The 18,076-nt window shown below is 33.1% G+C and overlaps 1 protein-coding gene across 1 annotated transcript; it reads left to right on the top strand.

The window, feature by feature from the left end:
• Positions 1-3,589: 3,589 nt before the first annotated feature.
• On the top strand, positions 3,590-13,748 carry LOC126725800 (uncharacterized). The gene is made up of 10 exons (XM_050430724.1): positions 3,590-4,083; positions 4,552-4,617; positions 4,743-4,923; positions 5,052-5,248; positions 5,756-5,806; positions 5,964-6,055; positions 7,385-7,518; positions 11,439-11,533; positions 11,700-11,804; positions 13,454-13,748. The coding sequence occupies exons 1-10, from the start codon at positions 3,715-3,717 to the stop codon at positions 13,589-13,591; spliced, it is 1,428 nt and encodes a 475-aa protein (XP_050286681.1). The 5' UTR covers positions 3,590-3,714; the 3' UTR covers positions 13,592-13,748.
• Positions 13,749-18,076: the final 4,328 nt, after the last annotated feature.

Genomic DNA, 18,076 nt, shown 5'->3' with positions numbered 1-18,076 from the left:
CATTTTGAATTGAAATCCCTAATCATACAAAGACTAAGAACATCCTAAGTATAACATGCTAACATACAAGAACATGTGAAAAACCTAGAAAATAAACATTCTTGAATCTAAAAACTAAAAGCATAAAAAGAAAAGGAAGGTTTAGAAACCTTACTTGCATGCACAACACTCCAAGCACTACCCTTAATAGAGAGACGAATTTTGAAACTTCAGAGAGTTTCAGTGTTTTTTGAGGGGATTTCCAAGTGTTTTGAAATAGAGGTGAATGGAGGTAGTTATACTAAGAGTGGGGGAGCTAGGGTTAGGTTTCTAGGCAATGTGGGACTTAAGAAAATTAGGTTTTCTGAGTGAAAAATGTAGGATTCAAGGTCAACTTGTGTGGGGGAGCAAGCCATACTAAAAAAGGGAAGAAAATCTAGAGGCTCTAACCTAAGTGCCAATTGGCAATTGGTGCACAGATCCTCTAAATTTTTCCTATTTCATTTCGTTTGTTTCTATTTCCAATTCAGACCTGTTTTCTTCTGAATTTTGACTTTATTTTCTAATTTTCTTGATTCTCAAATTTAGAAAATCAATCCCAAAGTCAAACATGTCTAATTAATTAATTATTTAATCAAATTTTAACTATTTTGAAAGATATCAATAAATGCTTTGACCTGGATTAGATTCAGTGCATGCAACTTTATTATAAACTATACTCTTAGCTAATAGGACCATGACACATCACCTAATATACTTTGGACTAAAAATAGGCCAATCAGAATTAAGAGATCATAATCACTCATGGTCGGAATTTGATGCAAGTGCATTTTACCATTAAAATTGTTTATTTAATATCTTTTAATCTGGTGGTTCGATTAATGCTCATGAACTATTGTTTTGATCGTTATGACCTCAAGATTTTTTTTATGAAAAGTAATTGGAGATCAAACCGCTAGAATTATAGTTTATAGTATAATATGAATCGCATCATATTGTAAAATATATAGACATGTGGATTTAAATTAGATTTTTTTTTGGTTAAAGTTTGTGCTTCGATTTTTTTCCAACAAATTTAGACTTGTTTTTGATAAAAATTATTGGGTTACTTGATTGAGCCCAATGAAAAAACTTGTTCATGACTTTTTTTTCCCTATAAAATTTGGACTACAAACTTGACACTTTACTTTCATATTTGCAAATATCTTTTCTATACTATGAAAAAGGTATTGAATGACAATATAATTATGTTTTATTTTTGTTATTATTATTATTATAATTCTAAGAAATATCTTTTCTATACTATGAATAAAGTGTTAAATGACAATATAATTACGTTTTATTTTTGTTATTATTGTTACAAGTCTAAGAAGCTAGAATGCAAGAAGGAAATATAAAATTAAAATAAAATTATCAAAGTTAAAGAACAAGAAGAGATAATAAAATATGGTGATGTGGAAGAAAATGTTAATGAAGAAATAGTTTTGCTAGATGATGAATATGTTGATAACACTGCCTTGGATGGAATTGATTAGATAAGGTGATAAATATGATGAGAAAGAAATTATTATTTTGGCTCTCATGTCATATATTTCACTTTTAGGTTTAATCAAATTAAACATGGATGTTACAAACACATGTTAATTTGATTTATTTAGTTAGTTTTGTTAAATATTATTACATATGTGATGATCATTAAACTAGTCACTAGTTGAGTTATTTATTTATTTTTTAAACAAAAAATAAACTAGTCATTAGTTGTGAAGAGCCTTGTAGTTCAACTGATTGACACATTTTGTTGTGTCCATGACATCTGGGATTCAATTCCCCCCTCTCTTGTTGTAATTATCGAAGTATAAAAAATATAAAACTAGTCATTAGTTGAATTAAATATGCTCCAAATTTATAATAAATATACTTTTTATATGTATATTTATAATTTTTTTTAGGTGTTATGTATCTTACAATACATAGTACGATACAATACATGATACGAACAAATAAAAGATCAACCTATGATTTGATTTATGTTTTGACAAATATGATTAGTTCCAAAGAAAACCAAACCAAAGGGCTTTTGTTAAGCGATAGTGGAGGGAGGATTCTATTGTACAGCTACACTATGATTTTTTTTTAGGAACACACTATCACTATGAATGCTATAACCACAAATTATTTTACAACATTTTTACAAAATATTAATTTGGCTAATTCTCATCTGGGTCCACTACTAACATCTTTTTTTTACTTGCCAATAACCATTCAACATATTAACAATTTGTAGATTTTTTTGTAAAATAATTTATAACTCTAACATTTTCTATCTATAAATAGGCATAATTCACAATCCTGCTCAGATTTTTCCCATGTGGGGAGGACAATTGATGGCATACGCCAAAGTTACATTTTTAATTCACAAATTGCTCCTTAATTCTGTCTCTTCCAAATCTTGCTCCTTAATTCACAAATTGTGTTTTCACTATCAGACCCTGCTCTAGTCTTGATGCCGCCTTATAATAACTTATATGCTGATTTTACATTGAACTCTCCATAGTTAGATTTTGACCAAACCCATTTGTCCTCTTGGCCCCTAGTCAACAGAGTGGGATACTTGTTATTTCTGCTACCTTTTCATCATCAAATATATTTGGGGCAACATTTGTTAGTAACATGTGCAGTTGCTGAGTTTCTAGGATTGGGTTTGAAGTGTCAGGCAACCATGGACTTGAGATTGAACCTACAAACAAGAGTACCACTTACAAGAATGGAATGTTGTGAACTTAGGATATCACCAAGAGTCACTCTGTTGAGAAGTTGAGATACTCATTGGTGTATTATTGTACTGCCCATGGCCATGCTCCAAATAGTGCCAATAAATTAAATTGAAAGTAAGCCAAGCTAAAAAAACACAATCAAAATCCACATCCTCTTGGAGCTTGAGAAATAAATATTGAATAATTAAAGTGGAAATTCAACAAACTGTTAAGTCAAAAAATGTTAATCACCACCGGGCCTTGTAGCCTAGTGGTACCTGGTTCCACTTGTAACCATTAGCGCGGGGGTTCTATCTCCCGCAATAAACAATTACCCAGCAAAAAAAAAAAAAAAAAGTAAAAAAATGTTAATCAACCAAATATTCTAAAAATTATATATCTTAAATGCACTATAATTTTGTGTCCAAGTATATTCCTCCCTTCAAACCTATTTTTGATCCATTTGAAATTATATTTAATCCTATTGAAAACTAATCTGCACTCTATAACTCAAGTTCAATTTCCTAAACATGCAGATTTTAATAATACTATATGGTAATAACTTATTATATTATGTTTAAACCCCCAAAAAAAAGAAAGGAAAGTCAACTCATTTTTAAAATCTGTTTGATAGAAAAGTTTGAGTAATATTGTTTGTAATTTTTTGAAATACATGTAAGCGAAAAAATGTTTAAAAAAATATGTAATATTATTTAAAAACTAAAAATAAATTATTTAACATCTCTACCAAACGCCTTACTTTATACCCTATTTTTCCACAACCTAAACCAAAAATAGAAAAAAGAAAAAAGAAAAAATCTTTCAAATGAGAATGACACTACTGTCCACAAGTACATGTCTGATTCTGATATTATTTCCATTCAATACCTAGAGAATTTGAGATAGGCAGATAAACCCTTCACTCTTTCTGTGCACAAATCCTAAAACCCCCCAAAACCCAAAAAACCATCATCATCATATCATGGCTTCGTCAATATCAATAACGGCGGACATTGCCAGCACCTTCCTGAGCCTCAGCTCTCGCGCAGGCGCAGCCCACCGCACCCGACTCTCCCAGGTCCGAGCCACTGTTCTTCCTTTCTTACTCTCTCCAAATAATAAAACCTTTCAATCCCAGTCCCACTCTCTACGCTTCAGCTGCAGTACGTTGTCGTTTAATTCCAGCATTATTGCCGCCAAGCCCAAAAGGGGCCTCCGCCGCTTCACCACGGCGGCCACCGCCACAACAACCACCACGCCGCAGAGCGAAGGCTCTGATCTCTCCTCCAAAATCCCAGCCGACAATCGCATTCCCGCCACTATTATCACTGGATTCCTAGGCTCTGGAAAGGTATATTTACTTTTTTTTATGTGTGCATTTCATGTCTCACTTGAACAACACTAGTAGAACCGACCCATCGATTTGGGACTAAGGCTTTGTTGTTTCTTTATGCAATTTCCTGAAGTAATAGTTAAATTTGGAAGTGGGTTGTATTTCTATTTTTTGAAAAGTAATGAAATTGTGTTTGAAATGAATGTTGGCGTAGTAAATTATAGTAAAATTCAAGAGGGTATAGTTGCTTGCGAATGAAAGAGAACTAGTGGGTTGATTTTTGCAAGCCTTGAGAGCTTGAATTCTGATTTCCGATACTGCCATTGCAAATCTTGCTTGTGACTTATCGGGTTTGCTAGTGATTTTCACATGCGAAGAATTATGATATAGTAAGATTTGAGTTGATGGAGATTTTAACTTTGTTTTTTTAGTTGTGGGTGTTTGTATAAGTGCTTATGTTGTTATGTTTTATTTTGAAATGAGCAGACAACTTTACTTAACCATATTTTGACTGCGGAGCATGGGAAGCGAATTGCGGTGATTGAGAATGAGGTATGAGGTTAACTTTGCTTCTCCTGTTGTGCTTATGTGTGTGTTGTGCATCCCATGTTGGTAATAGATCATTGAAGTTAGTTTTTAAATTTGTAATTTGTTGTGTTCTTTTCTTGATTTTGTAGTATGGGGAAGTAGACATTGATGGTTCTTTGGTTGCTGCGAAAACTACTGGGGCCGAAGATATTGTCATGTTAAATAATGGCTGTCTTTGCTGCACTGTTAGGGGTGATCTTGTGAGAATGATTGCAGAATTGGTCAATAGGAAGAAAGGGAAATTTGATCATATTGTAATAGAGACTACAGGTAGGGATTACGGTTGTTGCTTATGTTCATGATTATTATTTTTATATGTGCACTAGATGTACATGGCTGGCTTCCACTTATTTTCGATACTTTGTAAAACTTTATGCAATTTGTCTGGAATTCTGCAGGATTGGCGAATCCGGCACCTATCATTCAGACATTTTATGCAGAGGACCAGGTTTTCAACGATGTCAAGTTGGATGGTGTTGTCACTTTGGTTGATGCTAAACATGCTGGTTTTCACCTGGATGAGGTTAAGCCAAAAGGGATAGTCAATGAGGCTGTAGAACAAATTGCTTATGCTGACCGTATCATTGTGAATAAGGTATGCATGATTATATTCTTTTTGCTCATGTACACATGATTATTGTATTCTTTTTGTACACTATGTGTGACTGCTATATTCTTTTTGCACGCTGGACTTAGAGCTTAGTCATCTAAAATTGAGACTTCAGGATTCTTGACAATGTTAGCCAATCCATATGCTTTTCTTGATTTGAGTTTCAATCCCTTTCCTAGTTTGTTGCTGGCTTGTGCAACAACCTCATTCAGTGTGGCCTGATGGTCTCAGACTTCAGAAATCTATGAGCTAACTAGTTTACTTATATATATTTACACAAGTGGAAGTTGATTGACATCTTAGACATGGAAAAGTTTGGCTTTATATATATCTTATGTTGGAGCGCTTCCTCATGTTTGTGGTGCTGGGGTTATTAGAACCACTGTAATTGAGAAGTATATATCAAAATTTATTTTAGGATGATTGATTTAATTTTACTCGAGAAATTTGATTAATTTGCACTTACTGATTGGTTATTGTTGTTGTCACTAGACTGACCTTGTTGGTGAGCCAGAAATTGCTACTTTGGTGCAGCGAATAAGGGTTTGTATCATGCCTCTCCTTTAATTTAACTTAAATACTCTTTCCTTTTTTTTTTTTTTTTTTTTTCCTTCTAATCTTGTTATCTTCTTTTGGTTTTCTCATTATTCGATTCATCTCCAGTATTATGTTGATCTTGATGTTTTGTGTCTTAGAGCAGAATATAAATCGAATGGCTAACTTAAAGCGGACAGAGTATGGAAAAGTTGACTTGGATTATGTTCTTGGGATTGGAGGCTTTGATTTGGAGAGGTAATCATTGATTCCCATTTCTGTGTTGTGGGGTTTTAATAGTTCTATTATTTACAAAAGAAGATCCAAGTCTCATTGCTGTATATTTAGGACGTTCCCTGCTCTTTTCTCTAAAAACTAGTTTCTTTATAATATAACTTTAATTACATTATCATTTTATGCATGTATCACCATCCAATAAATTGAGATTGGTTTTGATATTGGAAGTTTGCTTCTTTGCACTCCGATTTGGCAACTACATGAAGTTGTCTCAAATTTGTGATGACCAGTTTTAATTTCACTGTTGCAAAGTAGCTATGCTCCTGGCCTGCTAGAGGCATCTGTTCCATTGGTGAATTATGACATTGAGATTCCAATTCTGGATATTTACTCTAATTATCTCATTCTGATGTTAGATCTTGGGCCTTGGAACGTTAATGCTTCCTTGACCAAAATAGAAGTGGTAAAATGGAACAAAAAGAAGAGAATATATTTATTTGAAGCGGGTACTATGCAATTTGCTCTTTGGTTTGCTGGTTGCTTCACTCACAAAACATTAATGTTCTCATTGTGAGAAAAATTCAGTAAAAGGTAGCACTCAATTTTTTGCCATTCACCAACCACCACTGTGTCCAAATTACTATTGAAGCTCCAAAAGAATGTTTTATCTTAATCTTTAATTTTTATATAAATCAATCTGCACGTTTGTTTTCTTATAAAGAGATTCCCATATTAGTTGCTGGTGCCATCTTTAACTTAATGCTTGATTTGTTTCTTTTAAGACTGCTTGTGAGTCTAGTTCTTTAGCTCTTAGAAAAAGTTTTTTAAAGTTCAGAAAAAAAGGACAAGGTCTTTGAAGTTCTTGCAATGATGGTAGGCTAAGTATTGACTTGTGCTCTACAATCGTCCCAGAAAAGGTAAAAAAATAGCCAATGAGCTCTAGCTCAAATGGCACTTCCTCATTTTGAAATAATGGGATGGAGGGTGAGGTTGTAATAATGGCACATCCTCTTTTATTTTATTTATTTATTTATTTTTTTTGAATTATTCTCTTACTTATCAAAAAATAAAAAATAAAAGAAAAAGATCCACTTTGTGTGTGTAACTTACCAATAACAAGAAGGGTTACACAATACACATTCATTGGGGTGCAATGGGGAACAATTTGGTTTGTCTATTTCCTTTGTGACATCCATTGTTATGACATTATCAAAGGGGCCTATTATTACTCTGATGTTTTTAGTCTTTATATGTGCTGGGATGCTTTGCATTTTTGCCATATTTCTTTGTTATTCCCCTGCTTCAGCTTGCATTTGCATTTGTAGGCTAACATTGCTGGAATATTTCTAGGATTGAGAGTGTTGTAAATGCTGAAGGTGCAAAGGAAGATGACCATGATCATGATCATGATCATGAACATGACCATGACCACAACCATGATCACCACCACCACCATCATCATGATGAACATGACCACGCACATGGTAACTCAATCATAATAGCATTTATTGACTTTGTTTGTGCCTAAAATGTTATCCTCTTTTGATATTGTGTACAACAATAAATATCTGTTGTTAGAATTTGTGGTGCGTTAATGGTGGTTTTATCAATTTCTTCTTGTGAAATTAAGACTGCGTAGTTCATCAAATTTATTAGATATTCTGAGCTACTTTTAGTAGATACTTGCTGTAACCTTTGCTTTCAAAATTTTTTTTCTTTTAAAGTAAACCCTCCCTCTCCCCCCCTTAATTTTCTGTTATAGCATGGTTACATGGTTGTAGTTGGGAGGGCACAAACCACAAAATACATAAGCTTAGTGAATTCACTAGAGTTTTTTGCAGATACAATAAATTGCAATCCTTGGTGAATCATGATATATATTACCTGGGAGATTCTCAAGCACAAGTCTTATTGGGTTTTATTTGGTGATCACTAGAGTTCTAGCATATGTTGTCTTTGTGAGAATTACTAATGTGATATTTAAATTGAAACTTCATTGATAAAATAATTATATAGAGTTAATTTCGAAAAAAAAAATTGTTTATATTTCATCCAAAAAATATGTTCATTATTTCAAAAATAAAGTTCAAGGGTATTTTCTTCATTTGCAAAGTCCTCCATAATGGTAAAAAAATTAATTATATAGCTATGAGATTAGTATGTATAAGACCATTCTTAGCAATCAAACTTTATATTTTTAAATATACTGTAGTCTAAAATATGATATTTATTCTAAGCATATTTGGAATAATAATATGTCAATGCTTTTAAATATTCTAGTTCTTGTGAGTTTAAACTCTAAAGAATCAGTTCTCTTAAGATTTGAAATTCTTAGCAACTGAACATATCTTATCGATTCCAATGAAATCTAGAACAACAAAAGAAATTATGTATACTTCACGCTATTATTGTTCAAGTGATTTTTAGAGAAAGAACCCACTACAAAATAATGAATATGTGAAGGAGTTCTTTTAGTCTATGACTTACACCTTATATAACCCTTCGATCCAGAACACAGGCTACTTAAGGCTAGACTAGAGATCCCTTCAACTTGAGTTTTGTTCTCTTTACCATTCCTTCCATCAAGGAGTTTAATTGAAAGTTACTTCAAAGTGTTATTCACCAAATGACATTCTAGGTGGCTTTCACAAATAGAATCTTGAAAGATGGGTCTTTATAAATTACTATTACTATTACTATTCAATAAAATAAATCTAAATATTATAATTAATTAATTACATAAATTATATGGGAGAAACATTAAGTCTCCTAATGGAGGTAATCTTACATTCTCCCACTTGGCCACATGACTTTTAAATAACTTGATGAGTGATATTCGCTGTAATATGGCCAAGATATTACCCATGCCATCTTGTTCTGAAATGCTCACATTCTAATATGATAATGCCCTTGAAGCCCCGACTCTAACCCCGTACCCGTACCCGTACCCGTACCCGTACCCGTACCCGTACCCGTACCCGTTTTGCTCCTACTGGACAGCCTGGATTCGGAAAATTTGGAGCTGTTTTTGGTGGTGGATACGGGGTTCCTTTTGGGGTTAGCAGGCCTTATTATGGCTTGGTGAGACTCGGGTCCGAATATGGATTCAGGTATTGTAGGAAGAGTGAGTATGAGCAGTCGAATCATAATGTGGATTAGCATATGAATGAAAGATTGAGTTTGAATAGACTGAGTTGGAATATGGGTAGGGTATGTACGGAGACTGGAATCTGAGGGGCATGGATTGGAATAAGGATCTGAGTATTGCCAAAAGCTAGAGTTTGAGGAGCCCATATCAGAATACAGATATGTGTATGCCAAAATTCAAGTGCAAGACATTCAATTAGAAATATGGATCTGGGTATGGTCGAAAACTTGAGTATGAGGCTATCATATTGGATTATGGATCTGGGTATGGCTGAAGTATGGGACACCTGGTCGGAGTATTTGATTTTTTATTTGAGTTGGAGCATTTCACTACTTGATGGTACAGGTGTTGGGAATTTACAAGAATTCCTAGATTTGTGAGAGGCGAAAAACAGATAGAAAAATAACACACCAAGACAATTACATGACACAAGAAATTACGTGGTTCGGTAATTTGTTTACGTACACAGAGTTGCTGAGATTTACTATTTCTAGGGAAAAATAAAAGATGAGGCAGTACAATGTTTCTCTCTCAAAACAAAACACAAACCCTAATCTGAAACGATGGTATATATATCCTACACAGAGGATCCACAATGGACCAAGCCTCAGAATATCTCCTATTAAAACCGTAGCACTTTTATCGGGTCGGGTTATAATCCGAATTAAACACAAACTAGGCCCAATTTAATAGGTAATAATATTATGGCCATATTACAGTGATTATCACTCATCAAGTTATTTAAATGCCATGTGGGTCAAGTGTGAAAATGGACGGTTATCTTCATTAGGAGACTTAATGTGGCCCACATACAATTTATCCTAATTAATTAATTATTACATATTTAGATTTATTTATTTTTTAATAACAAGAGTGATTGATGAAGACTATCTTTTAGGAGTATTTGTGAAAGTCACTTAAAAATGTTATTGGGTGAATAGATGTTATCTTGTGAATGGGCATTAATTTGTGAATGAACACTTTAAAGTAACTCTTAATTGGTGAATAAAAATTTTGAAGTAGCTTTCAATTGAATTCTTGATGAAAGGAGTCTTAAAGAGAACAAATGTTAAGTTGAAGGGGTCCCTAGTCTAGCCTTTAAATAACTTGTATTCTCCATCAAAGTGTTTTATAAAATGTAGGCAGAAGAACTTGTATTTTCCATCAAAGGGTTATATAAAGTGTAGGCCACAGACTAGAAGAAATTATATTGCAATGGGGTTTTTCCTTGAAACTCACTTGAACAATAACGGTATGAGTTATGTTTAATTTCTTCCATGGAATTAATTTACTTGAGCTAGGTAGTAGCAGGAAATGAGGATTGTTTATTTTGGACTCCAGATGGAAGGAAAGTTAGTGTTTGATTCTGCTACGCATGTTTGAGACATGCGACTGCAGCTAGGATACCTTGGAAAGGTGTATGGGGGTAGTAAGGTCCCAAGTATAGTGACTTTCATTGTGTGGACAGCAACCTTAAGTTCTATATTGACCGTGGATAATCCTATCAAATGGAAGATGGTGGTTAATAGATGTATAATGAGTAAGTGTAGCTGCAAAACCATGAGCTTTGGCCTTTTGTACTCAAAGCTTTCAGGGTTTTATGGGTGATGCCAAGGCAGGTGATGGATTTGTTGATTGTATGGAGAGGAGTGTTTGGCCATCACAAAAACAAGGTGGTGGGGCAAGCTACGTTGCATTGTCTTATGTGGATGATATGTAGAGAGAGGAATCGTCGGAACTTTGAGAAACGAGGAACTATTTTTGGAGGAAGTTAAGAAGAGTTTTCTGAGATCTTTTTTTTTTTTTTTTTTTTTTTTTTTTTTAAATATTTTCCTTTGATCGGGGGTTGTCATGTAGTTCCATTGTTGATGTTTTGGATCATATGAATGTTCGTTTGTAATTCCTTAAGAACCCCCTTTTTTAAGGGCTACTTTTTTATGAAATATCTTATAAAAAAGAAGTTGCGTTTAGATTCTTCCATTGTTCTAGATTTCTTACACTGCATGGATTGTCGACATCTCTCTCTGTCACGAACGCACACACACACTTTATCTCATTATTTGTCACTTTGTATTGGATATATGCTTGTTAGTTGCCAGAGCAGATTTGTCTGAGTATTTGTTTTATGGCCCTGGCCATCCAGTAAAGACCGGAATTTACAAAATGCTGTTGCTCTTCTACATATAGTATTATGATAAAATCCCAATGCAGTAATCCTAGAAACCAATAACAATGTTTGTCCCTCCTTATCTGCAGAACATCATGATGGTCACAATTCTCATGATCACAGCCACGATCCTGGTGTTTCTTCTGTCAGCATAGTTTGTGAAGGGAATTTAGATCTTGAGAAGGTTGGTTCTGTACATATGTTTTGCACTTTTGTGACAGTTATCTTTATGATTGATGAGCATTTATACCTTTTTGCTCAATCATATGCTCTTAATTTCAGATAGTTTAATGGCCTGGAAAAGGTAAAAAACTGACAATTTGAACTGATGACCGATCATTTTATTTCAGGCAAACATGTGGCTTGGCACATTGTTGTTGGAACGTAGTGAGGACATCTATCGGATGAAAGGTCTCCTATCTGTTCAAGGCATGAATGAAAGATTTGTTTTTCAGGTGAGAGTTTCTGAAATGCCACTGGCCTTTGTATATATTTTTCTTAATTATATGTAATTTTGATTGCTATATATCTATTATCAAATTTTTTATTTACATCTTTAAAGATAATTCCTTGGGGTACCATAATTGATTGGGGACAATGTCTAATGAAATGGATGTCACTAGTTTGAATCGTTCCCTTTCTCTTCTATTGGGGCTAAAACTCACTCAACGTATTTCATTTTTCAAAGAAGCTCTCAGGATTTCTTGAGTTGATATTTCTCCTTTCACTCATAGAATGGTGGGTCTTAGGACATCCAAGTAGAGTTACCAAATTATACTCAGCTAATAGGTACTAAGAGAGGACCTATCTTCCTTTCTGTTGGTTGCACAAATATTCAGCATCTTATTCAATCAATGACCACGTCTCTTGTCAATTTTGAAGGTATGAGTTGGGAGAGGCTCCCCTTCTGTTTAAAACTCTCATGTTTCCTCCCATTTTAATACAGATGGGGGACACGTGGCAAGTAACAAATCTAATGGTAGAAAATAAAACACGTTACAAAAATTTTTTTATTCTTAATTGACCGCACCTTTCAGCAATCTCCTTACAAACCCACCGGGGCCACCACTGATGCAACGACTTTGAGCAAACAGGATGGAGCCATTGGAGATGATGGGTCTTACAACGACTTTGCAGCAAATAGGACAGAGCCATCGGAAACGAAGGCAAAGGTGCAGGACTTGCCTTTCCGTCGATTGAAAAACATGAACTTTTATTGATGGTGGGATTTATCTGTGAATTCCTATGCCTGAAACTCACATAAAATCTGATCCAATTCTCCAAAACCACCATCTATAAAAATAAAAAGCACCATCAACCCATCAGCCACCCACAACGCATATTCATTCTACCCATATTCACAAATCTAGAGAAACCAAACCCACATTTAAAAAACCCAGCCTCTGCCGTTGAACCAAATGGCCCAACTTATCTAGTTTCGCTCCACCGCAAGCTCATCGGAGGACCTCCGTTTCGTGTGCCACTGCTGGACCTAGTTAGCCTTGACGGCGTCAACGCTCTAGCCACAACACTCACCGCCACATCAGTCCCAACTGCCACAGTTTCTTTGGTGTGGAGAGTGCTGACGGGAGAAAGAGGAAAAGAAGGGAAAAAGAGACAAAAAAAATTGAGAGAATGACATCGCATATTTTTAGCCTTTAGATTGTTTATCTGCCACGTGTCCTTCATCTATATTAAAATGGGAGAGAATGGGAGAGTTTTAAATGGGAGGGGAGCCTCGCCCGTATGAGTTTATGTGTCTGGTTGAAAGTCGAAACTTGAAGGACATTACTCTTTAATCTTTATTATATGTTTATTAGAAAGATCAATAATGCCTGATAACAAATTTCTTTTGGGAAGTGAAATGAGATCTTTCACATTTATGTCTGCTGTCTCTCTCTCTCTCTCTCTCTCTCTCTCCCTCCCCATATTGGACTTTTCCCCCTGATTGATTCCTTATTTGATGTATTCTTGCATATTGAGTTCAATGAGAGCCGGGTTTATCTGTTATTATTTTTGAGTTGGTTTTGCACAATTTTTGTTGCATTTCTGAGCATTTTTATCTCTGCCTTTACTGCTTAATTGTGGTATTCTTGTGTGGTAGGGAGTCCATGACATATTCCAAGGTTCACCTGATCGGTTGTGGGGCGAGGACGAACCAAGGACAAACAAGATTGTGTTCATAGGCAAGAATTTGGATGCACAGGAATTAGAGAAGGGTTTTAAAGCCTGCTTACTTTGATACTAACAGGAGGTTTTATCCATTTTGAGTCTCACTCTCTGACACTAGACAGATGGTGCTTGAACGTTGTGTTGGTAACTTGGTTGTCTAATGGTGCATATGAGAACTATGTGAAACAGTCAATTATAATTGCCATATAGAAATTAAATTCTGATCCCTTGAGTTGTTTGGTGTTGTCAACAATAGGATCTCTGAACTTTTGTCACACGACGACTGTCATACTGTGCATATTCAAGCGATGATCTCTTAACAAAATTCTGGTAATTTTTCTTTCTGACTTAGAATATGTCATCACATCTTGTTCCTACAAGTAGGTTTAGCCCAATTTTAACTCTTAAGAAAGCCTTTAACTTTTCATAGCTCAAGACCAAGAATCCTAAACCTGGGATGTCAATGAAAAAAGTCATAATTAAAATTACTTACTAATATCATACAAGGCTTAATAGGGTGGAGGGTGAGGTGTTAGGTTCAAAACTTGTTGGATGTATATAACTAATAAATAAAAATTGTTTAATTTACCAATAAAAAAATTATAACAGTTTTAATTACCAAAGTTCCACCTTCAAATGTTAAGTAAATTCATTCAAGAGTGCCTTACAATTCTCCAATTTATACAGTATATATAAACCCCTTAATCTTCTACAACTATTGGAGAATTTCCGAACAAATATTTATTTTAGCTGGACGAAAATATTCCACTAAGACATAGAGCCATTTAGTACTAATTATGACTTTTGGCAAAGTAGGGGAGCCTTAATTTTAGATAATTACTAGAACTTCAAATTAAATAAATAAATGTATCTATGCTGGGGGTCAAATTAATGCTTGTAATAGTTGATAGAGTGTACTACGAATCATATGAAAACATTTAGCGTAATCTTCACGATGTATTGGGAAGAACACGTAATGATTAATGGAATAGAAGTGTAAAAGACAGTATTAGTTCAACAGGAGTGATGCAAAAGACCATATATAATCAACATAAAAGTACACTTCAAAAACATGAAGAGAGACGATCCCCCATCACCATGTTAATTTAGTTTGCCCTTACAAAGAGATAAAGATGTGGTAAAAAAAAAATAAAGATAAAAAGATAAAAATAATATATATATATATATATATATTTATTTATATATATAAAAAAAAAAGACAAAGACATAGATGTAATTTTTTTTTTTTGAGACTGAGCTCAGGGCAGTTATAATGGTCTTTCACAGCAATTGAAATTCAAGTTTCCCATATCATGACACTTTTAAGCCCAAATCAAGTTCATCTTTCACATAACATTTAAACTCAAAGTAGTGATTTAAAAAATATATATATATATATATATTTATTTATATATATTTATAAAGGCTATATATGGCCTTTGACAACAATTGAAGTTCAAGTTTCCCATATCATGACACTTTAAGTTTAAATTAAGTTCATCTTTTACATAAAATTTAAACTCAAACTAGTCATTGAAACTTAAAAATAATTTATTTATAAAAACATTACTTATGTCATGACTTGAGCAAAGTGCTAACTATATATGTGCTTACACCCCTAAAAGGACTAGCCAAATTACAAGTGGGGCTTTTCGCAATCACTTATAAACATAAAATCCACCCCTACCAGGTTTGCTTTGACACAGTTTGTAAAGGATCGGGGAAAGCGCTAGCCATATGTGGCCTTACACCCTAGAAAGACAAATCAAGTTGCAATTAGTGCTCCTTGCAATTACATATAAACCTAAGATCCACATAGTAAACACTAAATGTGGGCTTTTGTAACGAGCTAAGGAAAAACTTTAGCCATATTTCACTATACCCTAAAATGATTAGTTTAGTCATCACCATTAAGGCTCTTTGGAGTTGTTTATAAAGGTCAGATCAACTTAGTATATGCTTGATGTGGAACTTAAAATACACCCACATAACACACACTCAATTAATATTCAATCAAGCTGGGGCATCACAAACTCCCCCATTTTGTGGATTGTGTCATTGAGCTCACACAAGGTTATCAGGTTGGCTTTGATATTGTTTATAATGAAATGTACTAGTTACATCTACTTTGTACCCCCAAAAGGACTAGTCTAGTCACAACTGCGGATTCTTGTAAATATTTTTAAAGCCTAAATTAATAGTATATATATGCCCGATGTGGGACTTAGAATCCACCCACACAACACAATCTTAACAATATCCAATCAGTATGGGACATCATAACTTACGTCTATTTTTCTCACAACACTTAGTCAAGGAAGTTGTTACCATACCAATACTGGCCATTAAATTGATATCGATATTCCTCTAAAATGTATCAGATAAAATATCGAGTTGTACCGATATGTGTCAGAGATATTTCAAGTGTTTTGGCTAGTATAATAAAAAAAAATGAAAAATAATTATTAAAAAACATGATAAAAGGCTAATATATTGGGTTTATGTACTTAGGCTAATATTTAGGCTTATAAAATATGTGGGTTTTAAATTTTATGTTGATAAATATAAAAATTAATAAATTAATACTTATGCAAATAAATAAATAAAAAACATACACACACATAGATATATAAATAGTGGTAATCCCGAAATGGTATATCGGTATGAATTAGTATTGAAATATTTTGTTTCTTTGACCAAATTGAAACAACCTCGTGTATGAAATTGACTCTCCTGCGCTAAATTCCTAATCTCTCCGCTAATTTTTCAATCCAAAAAGCCTTGGGTATGAAACCATTTTTGACGCCAAAAAACAAATTTCGTAGCCAAATGTCATAGACAACGAAGATTAGGACTTTTGGTGATTAAAATTTTTGTTACCAAAAATACATTTTGTTGTAGTGTCAATGTCTTGGTTCTTTCAAAGTTTCACACTTTCAATGTTTTTCTATAAATTAAAATTTTAAATAATTAGAATAATAGAGAAATAAATTTGAATTCTACATTATTTTTTTAAAAGCATTCAAGACAGTGAGGCAAAATACAACTTTCTAGGTATCTTGCTATACTTTTAACACTTTTATATTGATCTATTTTCTAACTTTATTTTGAGTGATCAAATTACATGGTTTTTACTTTATATACTTAGATTAATTTCTTGAATTTGTTTGAGATTAATTTTGCTTTCAATCTTCCCCCATTGAATTGAAACAACTTTATCACTGGGACAACGATTAGGTTTTGTCTATGTAATTTTCTTGGAAAATCTTCCCCCTTAAATTGTAACTAGGAAATAAAGCTTTCTAATTTTAATTTTCCTTTGATTGTATCTAAGACACAATACCATGCAAAATTTTTTCTTTTTAAAATATCTTAAAATATTTTCAATTATTAATAAGATTTTAGGTTTCTTAATTTTTCTTATAGTAAATTAAAGGCAAAAATATAATTTACACTATAATTTTGATCAATTGTCATCTTAGTCCCTTAATTTAAAAATTATCATTTTAGTCCAGTAACTTTAATAAAACACCACTTTAATTCTTCTATTCGTTACCATTAAAACAATTCTGTTAAATCCCTTAAATGAGGAGTTTCATGTTTTTAATATAATTTTTAAAAGTGTTACTTACTAAACCCAACCCGGATTGGCTGGTCAGACTAGTAACTCGGTGACTCGGCACATAAACCTATTTGGGTTATCAGTTGAATCGGATGTGCACAAGACTTAGTCAAAACCGGTAAAACTTGGTAGGTTTTAAGCAAAATGTGTGACCCAACTAGGTTTTAATAACTCAGCTAAATTTGTGAATTGTGTACAATTATATTAATAGGTTCATTTCGTTGATTTTTTTTTTATTGTTTAATGTGTGATACTATGGTAATTTAAATAAGAGAAAACCTAAAGAAAAAAAAAAAAACACTTTTCAGTTTTACGTAGCCAGTTAGCACATATGTATGAGTATATGTTATATATTTTATTTCTTAAACCTCATTTTCTCTTCTTTTGCTTATGTTTTTTGTGCTTTATTTGTTTATTGCTTTAAGTTTAAGCCTTTAACCCTTTTTCCCTTCTTTTGTTTATATAGTTTGAGATTTGCAATTTTTTTAATATACAAAATTTTGAGACACGTAACAGGATTTTATTTAGCAAAATTTTTTTTACAATCTTATGACATTCATTTATTTTGCTTGTGAATTTTATAAAATTTCTAATGCTATTGCTTATAAATTAATCCTTAATTTTGAATTATAACGGCAAGTTTAATTAGTCATATGCCCTTTCTTATCTTTTTCTATTTATTTAATATACATATTCATGTTAAATTTTTTAAAACTTACTTATATATATATATATATATATATTTTTAATTTAAAAAATATTTTTATTTGACCTTGCAATTCAACCTTTGACTCACTAGTTAAACAGTGACTTAGTGATCAAGCTCATAGACAGGGTTGATGTTTAGGCCCAACTTAAAAAAAAGACAAGTGTCCGTTTGGGAAAGATTATTTTTGCCAACTTATTTTAATATTCAGTTTATTTTTGCTACTA

This window comes from Quercus robur, chromosome 5, assembly GCF_932294415.1.
Source record: "Quercus robur chromosome 5, dhQueRobu3.1, whole genome shotgun sequence".
NCBI classification, from domain to species: Eukaryota; Viridiplantae; Streptophyta; class Magnoliopsida; order Fagales; family Fagaceae; genus Quercus; species Quercus robur.
This window is presented reverse-complemented; position numbering and strand designations above follow the sequence as displayed.

Coding starts and splice junctions, on each gene's coding strand:
- LOC126725800 (XM_050430724.1), top strand. CDS start 3,715: ATGGCTTCGTCAATATCAATAACGGCGGACATTGCCAGCACCTTCCTG. Junction 6,056..7,384: donor GGAGGCTTTGATTTGGAGAG/GTAATCATTGAT, acceptor GAATATTTCTAG/GATTGAGAGTGTTGTAAATG. Junction 11,534..11,699: donor GGAATTTAGATCTTGAGAAG/GTTGGTTCTGTA, acceptor ATTTTATTTCAG/GCAAACATGTGGCTTGGCAC.